This window comes from Anguilla rostrata, chromosome 7 (genome assembly GCF_018555375.3).
Source record: "Anguilla rostrata isolate EN2019 chromosome 7, ASM1855537v3, whole genome shotgun sequence".
Lineage (NCBI taxonomy): Eukaryota > Metazoa > Chordata > Actinopteri > Anguilliformes > Anguillidae > Anguilla > Anguilla rostrata.
In genome coordinates this window covers 9,182,596-9,200,139 of record NC_057939.1, presented here as the reverse complement: position 1 = coordinate 9,200,139, position 17,544 = coordinate 9,182,596, and the positions used below count along the sequence as shown (strand labels likewise).

Below are 17,544 nucleotides of genomic sequence, written 5' to 3'. Positions count from 1 at the left end.
GCCAACACGGGATGGCAGCGTGACAACACCATAATGTCATTTTTTCAGCCTACAATCATGCATCTTCCTTCTTAACCATAAGATAGCAGTAGGAACTCTCAGCCAAGAAACGATCCAAGAAAAGACGCTGCTGCAGCCAAGGCCAGAGTGTAATCACATGGACCTCAGAGACGTTATTAGAGTCCAGTAGCCTAGAAGGTTGCAACCCGAACAAAACCACCACTAAAAATAAACTATCTATACCGCACGATCACTCTGAAGATTGAATCGTTGGCTTGAGGAAGCGAGATTCCTCCCTCTGCCAATCACCTTGGCGTCCCGCCGTCCCTGATGTCGCGGAAACACCCCAAGTGCCTCTCTCTCACGAGCCTAACAGTGAAACACACACATAACATCTTTACAAGCAGCCATCTAGTTAAAGCAGCATCTGGGCACGGATCACGGTTACGATTAAATATTAACCAGCCCCGATGGTCCAGTAAATCAGACTCGTGCTGGGACCAAATGTTACACACGAAAGTGTCACACTTTCCTCTTCTGGATGTAAACTTTGAGCTTACGCTGACACATTCTGGGGTACGCATGTTAACTGGTCATGTTATTTCTTTCAGTCGCTGATATGTGCGTAGGGAAGCGTGAGTTTGACTTTAGACTATGCAAACACTCGGGTTCATACGGTGGAGCGGGACACACATACCTGTTCCTCAGTCTCTTCATCGATTACACCCAGCGGTTCACCTGCGATGTCGTACTTCACAGAACTCTGTGTACAAAAGCAGTATGTCAGCCCTGGCTTTATGGTGCACGGATGTAAATGTAAAAATGTCCTAAAGAGATCCTATTTTTGTTCTTTATGATATTTGAACTTAAAGCTCATAATGATTCTATTTTTAAGAAAGCAAGGCAGGTGACATTTTTGTTAACAGTTATGAACTACAAACAAGTTATTATTCTGCTATGTCTTTCAAAACTGATGTCAAAAGAGTTCTTTTAGTTCTCTAATAAAATAACTTATCGCTTTTTTGAGTGTTGATTAAAAACTTTTGAAAAGATTTATAGCAACAAAATAAAAATAAAAATTTTGTTTATGAAAATAAAGCCAGGGTAATGCAAGTAAGCATTACAATTCATGATTCACTCTTGAAGTTGCAATTATGAAAGACAAACATGTGTCCTTACTGTAGCATAGAATTGTAAGGGAATCACTGAGAGCAGTTGTATATATAGGTATGGAGTGATGAGCACGCTCACCGTGTATTCACTGATGACGTTGTAGTCATGCTCCTTCCTGTCACTCTTTTGTCTCTTTGAGCTGGTGATCACATTTAGCAGATCCTCCATGCCATCCTGCAGTAACCTGTCAATCAGTGCCTTCAGCAGGGGCAGCTGGGAAACAGAGTTTTATATTGAACATCTGTAAACGTACTTTCTGAATAGACTCACGTAGTCATAACAGACAGAATAAGAGGGTTCTTACCCTGATGCCATAAGATTCAAATAATACTTCAATGTCCTGGGTAATCGAGGAGGAATATGAAGCACTGGTCAGGTTATGAATTTATGATAAAATCATAGTCTTTCATAAAATATATATGTGCGTACATTTTATCTTTTTAATTAAATTTTTACCTTCATCTCAGCTGATTTTCCAGGCAGACCAGTATCGCCCTGTAATGAAATAAACACTCTAGTTTCACATACAGTTTTAGCATGACCAAGCAAAGTATTAGTTGACTCTAAAAATGCTTGAATGGACATATTTCAAATCTGTATTTTTTTAAATGACAAAATGCACTCTACCTTTTCGCCTTTTTCACCTTTCTGGCCCTGTAAAGAGAGAAAAAAGGAGCTACATCAGAAGATCGGCCAGAACACAGATGACCTCTGGTTCTCTTAAAGCGACAGGAACACGACTTACCTTCGAACCCGGAGGACCCTGTAACATACAAACAGGACAGGAGCAGACAAAGGAACATGCATCGTGAATGCATGTGGGGGAACCAACAAACCTGTGACCCCCCCACTTACTGACTGCGACCTATCTGTTAAGTGATGATTGTGTATGCGCGTGAGGCTGAGATTTCTGAACAGCATGCATCCCTGACGGAAAACATACCCAGGCAGCATACCATGCTCATGTTGTTGGGTGACACAGTGGTCAGCTAGCAGGCAGACTCTCTGGCATGCAGTTATTAGCAGAATGTCCCGTCCACTCACCATTACTCCAGGGGGCCCCATTGGCAGGGGGAAGAGCTCCCTCATGTCCTCCAGTTTGGTGCCCTGAAATAAACCAAATCCATACAAACGGGTTCTTTTTTTTTGTGCATGTTTTTTAATTAAACTGAGAAAGGGGACGGAACAATAAAATGGCACATACTGAAAACACATACCACTACTTTTTAGTTGATCATACCAGCTTTATTATTAAAAGGGAATTCTGAGTTTAAATTTTCAGTTTTCTTTAGTCTTAACAAAGAATGTGCTTCCATATTTTCAGGAAGTGTATTTTGTTGATATAGATGCTGTGGGTCTAGCAGAAGACTACCAGGAGCGCGTTAACTGAAAACAGGAAGTCCTTCAGCAAGACAGGAAGAGCTCTTACCTCCTCGGGGGAGAGGACTGTGGAAAGGTTCACCAGAACGGGATGACCGGGAAGACCAGGAGCACCCTGTTCCCCTTTAATCCCCTGTATTCCCAGGAGAGAAACACGCACAAACTCTGTTACTCCTGCAGAAGCATGGTGTAGTTCTCTCAGAAACACAGATAAGGACTTATTTTGGCAGTTTATGTTTTATTTTAGTCACTGAGTGTGTTAACTTTACAAATGAAAGTATCTGCTGATGATTCACAGAATAGGAGTAAACTGGAAACAGGAAAACAATATTTTTCTCTGAAGTTATTGTGCTCTTTATATATACAGTATATCTGAGCACCACATCAGTGTGCTTTCCATAGACCATAGAGTGTTTGGTCAGTGTGCTTTCTGTAAACCTGAGCACTGAGAAGTTCATTAGGGAGCAGGATTTACAATCACCACTTACGTCATTTCCTGGTTGTCCTTTATCACCCTGTACAAAAACAAACAAGACCAGGTCAAAACCTAGTATATGGCTGGACCTAACACATTTCATCTGGCCGACCAACGGTGTAACTTCATAACTCGGCCGACCAATGGTGTAACTTCATCACTCAGTCACTCAGTCGGTCACAGACATTCACGTTCATAGGGCAGGCCCCGCTGTTGCGGTCCAGCCAAAAACATTGCAACGCAGTCAACACATTTATTTTGGTAAATTCCTACAGAAGTATTTCTCATCTCAACTGCCATATCAGAAAACTTTTTAAAAAACTATTTAATTGAGCAAGGCTGTAGTTCATTAATCAAACAGTATTTGCAGGTCCCAATGTTATTTTTTCAACTGGAGAGTTTCCATCATGTATATAATGCCCCAATACTGAATCAACAGTAAAAGCGTTAATTTAGCATTTGAGATGCAATGAAAATTTACTAGATCCGAGCTACTGTGTTTCCACCGATGTGTATGAGCGATAACAAACCGAGGAAGAGGAGGGCATTCGCCCCAATGCACAAACAGTGTACAGGATTATACCTTCTTCCCCTCAACACCACGCAGTCCAGCTTCACCCTGAGAGAAGTGAGACACAAGAGAGACAGCCTCAGATGCTGCTTCATCCATTCTTCTCACGGCACAGCATGCTGTGCTGTCCGAGACCGTGGCCTGCTTTTCATGTGTCCTTAGTTTCGACTCACAACTTAAATGCAAGTGCATTTTCAGAGTACGTGCATGATTGTGAAAAAAATGAACATTTGCATTTAGATGTACACTAAGTTAAAAAACAAAATGGTGCATATAATTATGGAGGGATTCTTTTACGTCTTTTCCAGCGACTCCTCGTTTTCCATCAATGCCAGGTCTGCCCTATGTATCACAAAGCAGAGCGAGAATAACAGTTAAGAATTAAGCAGGACAGTATCACATCCTGGAATTATATTATTTAAAAAAAAAAACTCAACAGATAACAATGCAGACTCTGCCTCCAGCTACCTGCAGGCGCATTGTACACCTAATCAAAAAAACAGTTTGCCAGTCATGTTCAGCAAATCTCATATTATAAGCGTGAGTAGAACTTGTTATTTCATGTGTGGTCAGAAAGGAGCTTAAAATGGCGGAGATGGCAGTCGAACTCACCGGAGTGCCAGGCAGTCCGGGCATCCCAGCTATCCCCACACGCCCTGGGTCTCCCTTCTCCCCTTTCTGTAAAAGAAAAGACACCAAACGCAGCATTAGCAATGCTACAGCCCACTGTAAAAGCACTACAGGCTGAGATCGAGCACGGCGTGGACAGTCCACTCCACTGCAACTGCCCGCAGTGAGAAGCTATGGGCCATGGGATAGGACAGAGGTGTCCAATCTTATCCAAAACGGGCTGGTGTGGCTGCAGGTTTTTGATTTAGCCCAGCATTAAAACACTTGATTCTACTTACCGTACCTGGGTCTTGACTTGATTGAAAACCATGGTTAGTTAATTAGTTGGATCAGGTGTCATAGTGCTGGTCCAAATCAAAAACCTGCATCCGTTTTTTGGATAAGAATGGACATCCCTGGTGTAGGACATCCTCCTGCAGCTTGATTTATCCCTTTCACATTTTGTTAGTTCTTACAAGCCGGCTTTTTCAATTGAAAAATGAGCTTCTTGAACTTGAAGTTACAATCATGGGAAAGATTTAGGCTTCCACAGGAGAGAGTACTCACAAGGCCCGCTTCTCCTTTGATTCCCTTGTCACCCTGGTAACAAAAACAAAACAAAAATAAATTACACACATAAATAAAATTGAAATTACATAAGCATAATCTAGTGCAGAGATGGGCAAGGAGGGTCATATCTATTTCTGGATTTCGTGTCAACTTCTGCTCGTCATAATTTCATTATCCCAATCGTACGTGTGATCTGACAATTTTCACCGCTCATAACTGTTTCTATATGAAATGTTTTACTGTGGGTCTAATCTATGACTGAGCCAGCATTGATGTTTAAGAGATAATTAGTTCATTTATCTCGGGTAATTGGTAGAAATGAAAACCTGCACCACATTAAACCATGCCGGTCTTCCAGAAATAGAATTGTCCTCCCCTGGTCTCTCAAAAAGAGAGAGAGGACTTTAATTTAGACTCACAGAGTAACAGAGACACTCTAACGGACCAATCTAGTGCAATCAGAGCAAAATGTAGGATCTGCTGTGGCACAGATGTACACAGAATTCTTTTTTTGAGGTATCTCAAGCCATAAAATGACTAGACTGCCAAATGTTATTAATTTTTTTAGAAGATGGCTTAGTGGCTATGTGTCCCTTTTGACAGGAAGTGACCTCACCTTGGGTCCTGGCTGACCATCGACACCATCCCTCCCTGATTTTGAAGATCCTCCCTGTGTCATACGAACACATTGTATTATATGAATAATGATTAAGCACATGGGTCAGCAAAGGGACATATTTTCATAGAGTATGTTGCTGTGGGCAGTCCAGGGCCAAAAATATTAGCATTTCAAATATGTGAAAATCAACTCTTCCAAAAGTATTCAAATAATATATTTTTTAAATATTCAAATATTTGTCCAAAAACAAATATTACTTGAAAGTATTGAAATATTATCAAATATAAAAAACCATTTCAGCATATAAAGCAGTATCCAGACATTAAAACCATGCAATATGGTTTTAAAATACTATATTTAGTCCAGGCCACCTGTGCTGGATTAACATGTTTTTGCATGTTATCTACATACAGCATAGTATATGTTTGTTTTCAGCTTCTCAAAAACAAATACATTTTTGTGAGCGGGCATTCGTTGCTCTTTGTTTTAACTTATTGGGGGATTATTCACCCCAAAATGAATTTGGGTGTTACAGGCGGTTTTGGTGGGAAGCCTTGAAGTTCCATAGATAATGGTACATTCACCATGTCTCTCAGTGGAGTCAAATTTAAATATTGACATACCGTCCCACCTCCTGGGGGCCCCGGCTTTCCTTCAGGCCCCTGTAAGAGACACACACATTCAACAATTTTGTGGTCACATCATGACCCATGACCTTGGTCTCCATTCGCATGCACATGCTGCCGTAGCACTCACTCTTGGGCCAGGAGGCCCGCCCTCCCCTTTGGATCCCGGTCGGCCTGGTTCTCCACGCTCCCCCTTAAAAAAACGCAGAGCACGCCGCGTGAGTGTGATCGCACAGCGTCCCGAACGCACACAAGCGCAAACGCAAAAACCGCACGTACACGCAAATGAGCACAAACGTCAATCGAGCACACACACACAAAAACACGTAGACACATTTGCGCATGCACACATATTCAGTAAGTGCATATTCAGGAACAGAGAGATCTACAGATACATACGCAGGCACAAGTTCAAAGAAAGTTGCGTTTTCATGACCAGGAAAGAAAGGTAGGTTGTTAGTTGTTCAAGATTTTGAGGTCAGATAAATGCAGAGAACGGTTACTAATGCCTCTTATTCAGTAATTTAAGTATATCAAGACATGACTTCATGCTTAGTTTAATTTAGTTCTGGGCAGTTAGTTAATTTTGTTTTACAATATTACTGGCATCCAAATAGATCGCAGTGAAGAAAAACCTAGTTTTGAATATGGGTTAAAATATACATTTCTTTTGAAATTGACATCTGCAGTAATTTTACTGGGGTCTAAAGGGTTATAAATTGAGTATTTGACCCATGTTTTTGATGTGGTTATTGCCATTGTTGCAGCAAAGAAGCTGATTATCTTGGTAGAAGGTTAGAATAGTTGTTTAAACCATTCAGAAATGACTGTATTAATAAACACACACATGCTACAAGAAGTCGAATGACAGTGAGTAATATATAGAGCCTTCACAGAGTCCCAGCTGATGCCTGGCACATATAGTACGTAGCTCAGAGATAATTGCTGGAATAATTAAGTAAAGTATTCAGTTAAGCTTGTAACAGCCATCTAGAATATGTGTACATGGAATATAAATATAAAATAAGCAAAAAAGAAAACTTTTACTGGATTTCATCTTCTAATACTTAAACTTTTTTAATTGAAATTTTGATTAACTGCTGAATTCCATAAGGTAAAATTACTGAGAAGAGTAACAATGATGGCAGTGAGCTGTTTTCTCGATCATGTCCTAATAACAATTACAGAGGAATTTGTAAATGGTGTACTGGCAGTTTAAGTGGACCACTATGTGAAGGCCCCAATGTGCTTCACAACACACTCAAGTGTTACCTTGACAACTCTGGTTACGATACTGTTGTCTGATACTGTCAACTGGAACACAAATTTTTTTGAGATTAAATATTCACAAAAACATGAGGAGTGTATAAATGTGATATTTCACAACCTCTTTTTAATGGCCATGTAATGTACAGGGTTGAAAGCTGATTGATTTATTTCTCATTGAAATGTACAACTTTGCTGATGCGCAAGTTTAGATTACCTTCAGTTGTGTCAAGTAATTGATAAATGGCTTCCATTTATATTCACTTTTAAGACCATTTGTTAACAAATACCTTTTAAACTAATTGCAAATATGAAATTAAGTTATTAGGAATACATAACCAACAGTAAAATAACAGGAGCTACCTGGCTGGGCCCCGGTGGTCCTGGCTCGCCCTATAGAATGGAGACAATGCAGATAAGAGGACTTGCAAGATGCAAGAGGACAGGTAGTGCAGTACTGCAGGTGAGATTCAGGGAGGATAACAATAATAATGTGTCTCATACTGTAGGTTCATAAGCAAATGGTGCATCATACTGTTTTAATGATACCGCTCCCAAGCAGGAACATCTAATCACACATACAAAGAGAGCTGGAGTTTCGGAATTAATTTGTCATTCAAATGGACAGGCATCCCTTCTAATGTGAAAACATCACATATAAATAATTACCAACAGTTCAAATGATACCACTGAGGTCAGTAAAACATTATTAAAGCACATAATGCTTTAATTGAATAAACTTACAGGATCTCCCCGATCTCCCTTCTGTCCCTGTATACCCTGAAACACAAATGAAAGATGTTAATTTATGCCTTATTCAAAATGGCAGCTGTGAGACAAAGGAATCAGGTCAACAGATTCACATGAACACAACTGAAGATGCTGCACATCTAATAGGTGAACAGGCTAGAGATCACAAGACTCTGTCAGCAAAAGAATGTTTTCTCTTTCATAATTCTAATGATTTTTATGTCATAAAATCTAGTGTGACACCCACCGTAAAACCAATTTTCCCAGAGTCCCCTTTTTCTCCTGGGTCACCAGGTCGCCCAGGAAGACCCAACGGGCCCTAAAATCATAAAATTCGCTTTTAATTCAAGCATAACTTCAACTGCCAAGTAGTAGCTGATTAGACCTGCAGTGAAGCAGCGGCCATAGTTCGCACTTGAAATTGTGTTTATATAACGGGGTGAAATATGGAAATTTGAGCAATTCACAATTGAACAAATGTGATGAAACATTTAATTCTGTTACTAGTAATTCCATTAATTTGCCAAACTCTACTTAATATATTAATATTCATTTCATTTTCACTCCATTTTAATAGTTTTTCACGAGCCATTAACAGTAGCCACCCCACCAGTCATCAGAAACTTCAGCACTTTGAAACTTTTAGGCTGACATTTAGTTACCACACATTGGAAAATGATTCACTCCAGCATATTTTGATTGGCCTGAAATAAGGCAATCGAAATGATTATTCTCCATATAAAATGGTGATTTGTATGCTAATGGTGCCATCACACAATTGCCTTCCTGTTGAAAATTTGTATTCAGTTTAGAAAGAGAGCAGTTACAGTGAAATGAAGAGCTAAAAGAGACGATACCCTCACTCCTCTCTCTCCTGGCTCGCCTGGTGGGCCGATGTCCCCCTGAAGAGAAAACGCTCATCACACACAGAGAAAACTGAGCACCACTCATACACCCCACCATTGCATTCAGCCAGACTGGCATAGTTAAGCATTCTCTCAAGAGCCGCCAACTCATATTACACTTACAGTAAAAGTTTATCATTTTGCACTGGCTGGTGGGATCGAAAGCAAAGGCTCATTTTGGAATTTTTTTTCCAATAGAACAATCATGCAGATCAAAATAATTAAGGCACCATATTTATTTGAATGAATTTAAGCCAAACTGTATTTTTAAAATCTATTGATGATGTCCAGCTGCTGAGTATGTCCTGTTAGCCAGCCTAGCATACGTGTTACATGGATGATAGGTGAGGTTAACATTAAAGTATAACGTACAGTAAAACCCCACTGTACACTACAGCCTCCAGGACATAGCATACTCCATATTCCTCCTATCATGGTAAGAGATATTGCACAGGATTTGCTCTAAAAGGACATTTAAAGCGTGTACTTAAAAGCACATTAAAAATGTAATATGCCTTTCACTGATTAATGGGGCAAATTATATTCTCGTTTAGTTAAGGCTTCCTGAAGGACTTACCCTGGTTCCTGGTTCCCCTTTTCCTCCTAGTTCACCCTAAAAGAAGCACAGTACCTCCTCATTCCCACAATGCAAGGCAACACTGCTCCATTACACTTGGCCTAAAGCAACTCCAGGTAAAAAGTATACAACGAAAATGAGGACAATTCAGCTTTCTGTATCTGTGAGTTGAGATCATTTCATAATTTTTAAATTTTAGTTGCAAATATAATGAGGAAAAGATTTTTGATCACTTTTAGTAATGTAAGACAGATTTAGGGAACGCTAAAATGATTTAAATGAAAAACCTTAGAAACCCATTAGCTACCATGCGGTTTGGAAAATTGCAAATACTGAATTAATAAGCACACATTCAAACAAATGAAAAGGTCCATCTTTTGGGGATCTATGTGCCGCTTGGCAATATGAAAAACAAACTGCCAATCAAATGAAAAAAATATATATTGCATTTTTCAGAAGGCTTAACCCATCGAATCTCCTCGTTTCGTGTCAGTAATTTCTACTCAAGATTTACTTACATCTTTACCTCTTAGTCCAGGTGCTCCAGGGTCCCCTCGGAACCCCACTTCGCCTTTTTGCCCTTTAAAACCATCCTGCCCCTACCAACAAGTTAGATAAGTGATGTCACTGAGTGATGTCACCTTCATGAACCTCAGAGATGGGAATGTGGATGACTCTGCACCACTTACCTTTGGGCCAGGTTTTCCAGATAACCCCACATTACCCTGTGGAGCCAAAAAAAAAAAAGGTTTTATGAGGAATTAGTTCCCTGCACCTATGAAGGAAATATTTTGTATTTGAAAAGAGTCAGTTGAACAGTCGAAAGCAAAAATTCCTCACCCTTTCTCCATTTTCTCCCTTAGGACCCGGCTGACCCGGAATTCCAAACCCTGGACTGCCCTTCAGGACCGAAACAGACATTCTCTCACAAACTGTGACATATGCACGATTTATTGCATTGCATTACATTTATTTGGCAGACGCTTCTATACAAAGTGATGTCCAATCAGTGCATACCAAAGGTCACTGGACAAAAACACAGGTCTGATAATGTACAATACACATTATGTAACTGTTATCCACAGCCACGGACATCAAGTCCAGTTCACACAGTAAGCACAATAGTAAAATGCCATTTGCAGACTTGTTGTTCCATATTCATAAAGCACATTTCATAATCTACACATTGGCAGTTAATTTTCAGTTAATTTCAGTGAATGAGGCAATTCAGTGAATGGTATTTATGTCTGAAATGAGCGAAGTCAGTCCCTACCTTCTGCCCCTTGTCTCCTCCATCCCCCTTTATTCCCTGTGGTCCTTGTGGACCCATTGGCCCAATGTCACCCTGAATGGAAACAGATAGACAACACCAGTCAGAGTACACTCATGACCTTAGCAGCTTAACAGATCCACAGCACATACAGTACAGTCAGATGAAAGCATTTAAACAGCTATGAACAGGGAATTCAAAGGCAGTAACAATAAACTGTCCTGGGAAAATATGAAAAATGTAACAGGAGCAATTAATAACCTAGTGTGATCAAAATCATCATTATCATCATTTTTGCTGCTATGTTATGTTATAGAACCAAATAAAATAAATATTCTGATGTTAAGCATTTGTTATTTTGAAAATGTGGTAGAAGGCTTGATGACAAACTGACTGAGTTTCCAGATAGCAATAGCTAACTCATTGACAGCTAACTACCCAGATGGCAAAAAAAAACAGCTTCAGATTCCACTATAAAGATGAAAGGCACCATGTTGCTGTCATTGGGGTTAACTAGCATCGGCTCCTACATGTAGCTACATCTGAATCACTCACCCCAGCACTGACACTGTGTGTTTCAGTACCATAATTGTCAGAGTCGGAATTGTTTTCCATATAAATAGCCATATTCTTCGAGCTAGCCAACTAAACGCTATAGCGTGAGTCCATTTAGTGGGCTGCCTTTCAAAAAGCATCCATTACGGAAACACACCCCCTCAGCCCTCCAGCTTTCCTCTTCAGGAATTCCTTACGTTAAAAGGAATTTTTAAAAAATGATTTTCCAAGGTAAATATACATATTTGTTGTTATAGTTTAAGGAGCACTTTTAAAGTTAAAAAATGACCACACATGGTCTTCAAATCATCCGAGAGATCCTACAGTGACTTACTGTAGTGCATCATTAACACCTTTGATGCAACATCGATATTGGCTTAGCTGATAAACAGTCTAAAGCTGCATACACACTGAGACATATGTTATTAACTTGAAAGCACTGTTTGAATGAATTGATCTTGTGCAGTTCCCTTGCCAACTAATGATGTGAAATATATTTGGCATGGGGGGATCCCCATGGTGTTTGCAGACGGTGATTTTCGGAAATGTTCCTGTTTGAGGGGGGTCATTAAGGGGCATGTTAATTAGCCACCTCATTCTTTATGTGAGTTTGAGTGAAAGCGGACAGACCACATGCTCTATCCCTCTCTCTGTGTGATAAGAATACCCACATGCAATTAGTATTTTATATTGGCACTTTAAAATTCAGGTTCCAAGACTGATTTCCTTTTTCTATCCAGACAGACGTGTTAGAAATTGTGTTGAAACACTACTGCACTGCTGTGTGAAAAAGGGGACCCTAAAAATGAGAATGTTAAACAAAAGCAATATGTTTATAAGAGCCACCATTGCAATATCACTGATAAAATCACTTCAGTGTGTGGGAAAAGGAAATAGAATAGAAACATACGGTATAATGAAATCACTGTTCGTATGAATTAACAGTTTATAAAATGCGGCAAGTTTTTGTTGTATGTGCACATACACATTCATACTGAAAATACATAAAGGTCTAAGAACACCAATATCAGTACAGCACACTAGAAAAAAGTTAACAAACTCACCCTTGCACCTTTCTTCCCAGTGGGACCAAGTATCTATTGAGAGAGGAAATATGTATTCAGAACACATACTGAAAATGTTGTGCTATGCATGCACAACTATATCTGCTATTTATGACAACAACCAATTAGGAAATGTACCCCTTTGGCTGGGTCTCCAGGAGGTCCTTGAAGTCCCTGTAGGATACAAACAGGAGAGCCAATGTAAACACACACACACACACACACACACAGATGCAAACACACACACACACAGGCATGCACGCATACACTCACACACACACACGCACGCATGCACGCACACATACACACGCACACCAAAACACACTCTTTCTCACACACACACACACATACACACTCACACACATGCACGCACACACACACACACACACACTCTCACGTACACGCAGACACACACACGCACACACACGCGCATGCATGTTTTGTAAAAATGAAAATGTGTCCATAAATGAATAAACGATGATGAATGCATTAAGATATAAACGGTAGTCATGGTAGTCCAGAAGAACAGTTCAGAGCACAGATATGTCATTAGATTATCTCAACAGAGCCACTCACTTCATCCCCCTTGTATCCCTGTGGGCCAGGGAGACCCTACGAGTGAGAGAGGAACAACAGTCATTTACCTTAATCAATAAAAACATATCTATCCTGGACACACGACTACAATGACTACATGCTTGGCAAATTATGCAGATTAATTTACAGAGATATTGATATTGATACTACTAACAGCCACTTATATTGAGTCAACAATCTCTCATCGCCATTGCCAGAATTACATCTCTAATGCCAATTTGATTAAAGTTCCAGCACAAGGGCCTCAGCGGCTGCATTGCTGTGAGATGTTCTCAGACCGAAATGGTGATTCCTCGTCGAGTTACACAAATCTTAATCCTTTTCTTAACTTTCAGAAGCGTCATCTCGTTAACCAATTCCCATTGATGATTCATCTCCCATAGTTTTTAATTAAAAAAGATCTGATGGGTCGCTTTTCAATAAGCAGGCAGTTATTCATGACAGACCCCCGCACTAAAATTCATCGCGGATCGGGAGCTGCCTGAATTCCCCGACTTGAACTCAAACTCATTTCCGCAGGGGTAACCCCAATATCTTTCACCAACATCACAGCAGAGCGTGTTTACAGAGGAGAGGCTCGTGAAAAGTTCAGGTTTCGGCCCCTGAAATAAAGTTCTGGTGTTTTGTCGTCGGCGTTCGGGAAGAATGTTGAACTTAACACCGAGAGGGCGGGGAGGATGTTTGAATTCGGAAGTCTCCTTTTATCCAAACTTTCATCGCAGGCTGCTACTCACCGCTATTCCTGTCGGTCCCACAGGGCCAGTATCTCCTCTGTCGCCCTGTCGAACAGGTACCACACCAATGTGAACATGTGACCAAGGAAGCGTTTGTCAGTTAATGTGACTTTCACACATTCACCCATTAGCACCCATACAATTCTAATGCACACCAGTAATTTTAATGGACAGTTACTATGCATGTAGTATTCTTTTGTAGTGTGAATTTTGAAGACTTTTAACATATACCAAACAGTATAGACTTGCACGTATAGATGTTTATGAAGGATGTATCTGGTAGAGAGTTTGCCTCCATGCATGACTTCTCAAGCCCCATAAAGCTCCACAACACCAGGTCCTTGTACAAACTTCCAAGTAAAAATGACCCCATTGGCTCTGAGTGCTTAAGCCTTATCTATCCAAAGGCCAATGATAGGTTGGTTCATTTGCAATCCTGTCCCTACAAAAATCGAATTGTCCTTCAGTATGGTTTTCTTTGGCAAACCACATGTGACCAAATCTTCTGTAAACAACTATTATTCGTAGAGGGATTAGCCTACAATCCGGTAACGTTTACTGTAGGAACACATTGCCATTATTAGACTTGGCACGAAATGGCATTATGCGAGTGAGTTAGCAAGCCAATATTTGGCCAGTTTACAAGACCAGAGCAATAGTTATCCATTTTCCATAACCCACTGGGCCAAAAATATTTTAAAGACCTATCAAAGATGAGGGAAACCCTGGACTCCTTTCAGTGTTTCTTGGCGAACACTATACTGTAAAGCCAACGCTAATTATCATTACCCATTACACGGGAATTATCACTGCTATCAATCGCTAACTGCATCCATCATAAAAGCCTACAGGCACATCCTGCATTTTCGTGCAGCCTCGATTTGAAAATGTGTAAAAAAAAAAAAATGAATTTGTTACGACTCCTGTGCTGAGCAAGAAGAGCGGAATGCATTACAGCATCTCCACAGCAAACCAATTAAGCTGCTTAATGAGTGTGCGGTTCACCTCCGAGGGCTTATCTTACCTTATCCCCTTTGTCTCCTGTCAATCCCTTTTTCCCCTGCACATAAAATAATCATTATCTTGCATTGTACTCAAGTAGTCATCATCTCCGTCACCACATGCTTCCTATTGCCTTAATGAATATTTTTTGACTGCTTTTTTTTTCCTTTTTTTTTTTTAAACATGGAGTAAAACAAATTGAAAATTAGACCTGGCAGGCCTTTCAAGTCAACTTAAATAGGATTCTTGATATTTCTTTTCAGATTTACAGACATTATTGGATTATTATTGGATGAAGTGCTTGGAAGTGAATGAGGGCGGAATGGTTTCGCATCACAGTGACGCAAACGATGACATCAGACCCTTACCCGCAGCCCGACCTCCCCTTGGATTCCTTGTAGTCCCGTCTCCCCCTGGGAAAAAAAAAAATATTGCAGATTAAATCTCATACACATGTATGATACAGTTACACAGTACACTGTGCACAGTAATGTCCCCTGGATCCACAGTGTGTAATTGCATCAGCTGACTTCCCCTGCATGTAATGTACCTGTAGCTCTCAGATCGCTCACAATGTACCATGCCATATAGCATGTTAGCAAAATGGCTGTCCACATATTAGAGGACATACATCAAGGTTATCACCACTTGTGATGAAGTTTGTGCAAAACAGACGTCCTCTTACCCTTGGACCGACAGGACCAGGCATACCAATTATTCCCTGTGAAAAGATCCAACAGTCTTATTACATATTATGTACATCAATACATGATTGAATACGTAGCATGTGAGTGACTCGGCAGTACTGACAATCGTAGTTATGGAACTCCGCACATTGCTTTAAATGGGAATAATATTACGCTGACCAGCTGGGGGAGGTAGCATGGTCCAGTGTATGTGTACTACATGTATATGTGTTTAACAGCGTGCTTATGAATGTCAAGGCAACAGAAAACAAAGCCCAGCGTTGCCTGTTATTTTTTTCTCAAACGTATTGCGTCTCTGTGTTTGTGGGGGGGGGGACTTGTGAGTGGTGGTCGGTGGTTATTTTCAGAAGCAGGGAAAACATATATCCGCTCGCGTGCGTACAGGTGCACACGTGCGTACACGTGCAATTATATGTGAAGGCACGGCACGTGGATCAAAGACATGACTAAGACCGGATGTATCCATATTAATCCATCCCAAGATTTTATATTCGTATTTGTTGTGCAGCTCGACTGCGTTGCCGTGCCGACCGTACATAAATCGCGTCCAAGTGAGCGGAGGGCGTAGGCGAGACTTAACTTATTCGGGTCAGCACAGCCGGATCCTGCAACGTACCTTCTCTCCCGGAATGCCGTTCAGTCCCTGGACACCCGGAAGACCGATCCCAGTCTCTCCCTGGGAAAAAAAAACCACGTTACGTTGACGCGCGGCACAGGCACAACAAAGAAGACAGCGCATATGAATAAATTTCACTACTAAACAACGTACCCCCCCAGGGGTGCATTAACGTCAGAAATTCAGAAATGACGCCAAGATTTCCAGGTACGTGAGAAAGGAGAGAGGGGAAAGGTAGCGGAGATGACGCACAGGATAAAAATACACTAATGTAACAGCAGGAATGGCACAAAGGTCACAGGTAAATCACCGCAGGTACTGCAACACGTATGCCACAGGTAGAATTAATGTAGAAGTGGAAATGACACATAGGTCGCAGGTAAATCAATTTGGGAGAGAAAGTGACATAAAGGTCTCGGGGTATATTAATGTAGGGGGCAGAAATGGCACGTCACATGTTAATGACTGCGAGGGCACAAAGGCACCTTTTCTCCTTTTTGTCCGGGAAAACCGGGAATGCCGTCCATTCCCTCCGGCCCAGGCATTCCCACCAGACCCTGCGGACGTACAGAGGAATCACTAGTTTCATTCGCACAAAACAAGCCAAAGTTTAAAATCGACAAAGGAACACAGGGACAGGTGCTACTACTACTGTATGTCTGGTGGGGAGAGAAAAGACACGGTCAATAAGCCGAGGGCCACTTTGCACTTTTACGCATGAAGCAGAAAGCAAGAAACATAAATTCAAGTGCATAAACATGCTACGCATTTCCTTTTGGGGGGTTACAGTTTGAGGGGAGTCTTTGGTGGCAGTAGTCTTCTGGGATTCTCCTCAAAGGCACACAGTACCACCAATTTTTTATTAGATTTTATTATTTATTTAAGCAGGCAGGCCAACTGAGAACTCAAGAGAAGTCACATGTTTTATTAAGCAGGTTCTGGAACGTCAGCGCGCCACATCACTCCCTCATAAAGAAGCCGTGACAAACAGCACGTCCAGTACGCTGCTGCAATGACAGCTCACCAGAGCCACGGCACAGCATTACTGCAGCAAACACACACTGCGGAGACGTTACGGCAGCGGCAAACGGTGGCATAAATATACTTACGTCTATGCCCTTTTCCCCTTTGTCCCCTTTAATTCCAGGTTTCCCACGCAGACCCTGAGAATTCACACAGACAGACAGACACACACACACACACACACACACACACACAGACAGACAGACAGACAGACACACACACACGCACACACACACACACACACACACACACACACACACACACACACACAGACAGACCGACAGACACACACACACACACACACACGTCTCCGGTCAGGTCCATCACACGAGCATGAGGACATGTCTGTGTGCGTCTTTTTTTTCCCTCCAACATTCTGATCTTTCACTAACGAAGGAGACTGCACACCTCTCCTGTCAATATTCAACTTTGGCAGAATCAAAGTCAGACTGATT

General features: G+C 41.1%; 1 protein-coding gene across 5 annotated transcripts in view; it reads right to left on the bottom strand.

Annotated features, from left to right (window-relative positions):
* Positions 1 to 399: 399 nt before the first annotated feature.
* The window catches only part of col7a1l (collagen type VII alpha 1-like), a 58,759-nt gene continuing 41,614 nt past the window's right edge, over positions 400 to 17,544 (bottom strand). For 2 of the 5 annotated variants that reach the window (XM_064342643.1, XM_064342645.1), the window contains exons 36-71: positions 17,176 to 17,229; positions 16,552 to 16,623; positions 16,067 to 16,126; positions 15,429 to 15,464; positions 15,112 to 15,156; positions 14,766 to 14,801; positions 13,742 to 13,786; positions 12,987 to 13,022; positions 12,549 to 12,584; positions 12,411 to 12,443; positions 10,795 to 10,866; positions 10,362 to 10,421; positions 10,211 to 10,246; positions 10,040 to 10,120; positions 9,522 to 9,557; positions 8,897 to 8,941; positions 8,287 to 8,358; positions 8,034 to 8,069; positions 7,653 to 7,682; positions 7,296 to 7,337; positions 6,154 to 6,216; positions 6,021 to 6,059; positions 5,395 to 5,448; positions 4,776 to 4,808; positions 4,212 to 4,277; positions 3,897 to 3,941; positions 3,612 to 3,647; positions 3,042 to 3,068; positions 2,603 to 2,686; positions 2,218 to 2,280; positions 1,919 to 1,936; positions 1,801 to 1,827; positions 1,630 to 1,668; positions 1,478 to 1,513; positions 1,252 to 1,386; positions 400 to 763 (exon numbers count right to left, since the gene is read on the bottom strand). In XM_064342643.1, coding sequence (XP_064198713.1) covers positions 671 to 763; positions 1,252 to 1,386; positions 1,478 to 1,513; positions 1,630 to 1,668; positions 1,801 to 1,827; positions 1,919 to 1,936; positions 2,218 to 2,280; positions 2,603 to 2,686; positions 3,042 to 3,068; positions 3,612 to 3,647; positions 3,897 to 3,941; positions 4,212 to 4,277; positions 4,776 to 4,808; positions 5,395 to 5,448; positions 6,021 to 6,059; positions 6,154 to 6,216; positions 7,296 to 7,337; positions 7,653 to 7,682; positions 8,034 to 8,069; positions 8,287 to 8,358; positions 8,897 to 8,941; positions 9,522 to 9,557; positions 10,040 to 10,120; positions 10,211 to 10,246; positions 10,362 to 10,421; positions 10,795 to 10,866; positions 12,411 to 12,443; positions 12,549 to 12,584; positions 12,987 to 13,022; positions 13,742 to 13,786; positions 14,766 to 14,801; positions 15,112 to 15,156; positions 15,429 to 15,464; positions 16,067 to 16,126; positions 16,552 to 16,623; positions 17,176 to 17,229 — 1,821 coding nt within the window. In that variant the 3' untranslated portion in view covers positions 400 to 670. Of the gene's footprint in view, positions 764 to 1,251; positions 1,387 to 1,477; positions 1,514 to 1,629; positions 1,669 to 1,800; positions 1,828 to 1,918; positions 1,937 to 2,217; positions 2,281 to 2,602; positions 2,687 to 3,041; positions 3,069 to 3,611; positions 3,648 to 3,896; positions 3,942 to 4,211; positions 4,278 to 4,775; positions 4,809 to 5,394; positions 5,449 to 6,020; positions 6,060 to 6,153; positions 6,217 to 7,295; positions 7,338 to 7,652; positions 7,683 to 8,033; positions 8,070 to 8,286; positions 8,359 to 8,896; positions 8,942 to 9,521; positions 9,558 to 10,039; positions 10,121 to 10,210; positions 10,247 to 10,361; positions 10,422 to 10,794; positions 10,867 to 12,410; positions 12,444 to 12,548; positions 12,585 to 12,986; positions 13,023 to 13,741; positions 13,787 to 14,765; positions 14,802 to 15,111; positions 15,157 to 15,428; positions 15,465 to 16,066; positions 16,127 to 16,551; positions 16,624 to 17,175; positions 17,230 to 17,544 lie in introns of those variants that run through there. The other 3 variants (XM_064342647.1, XM_064342646.1, XR_010331157.1) reach the window with 3 other exon arrangements.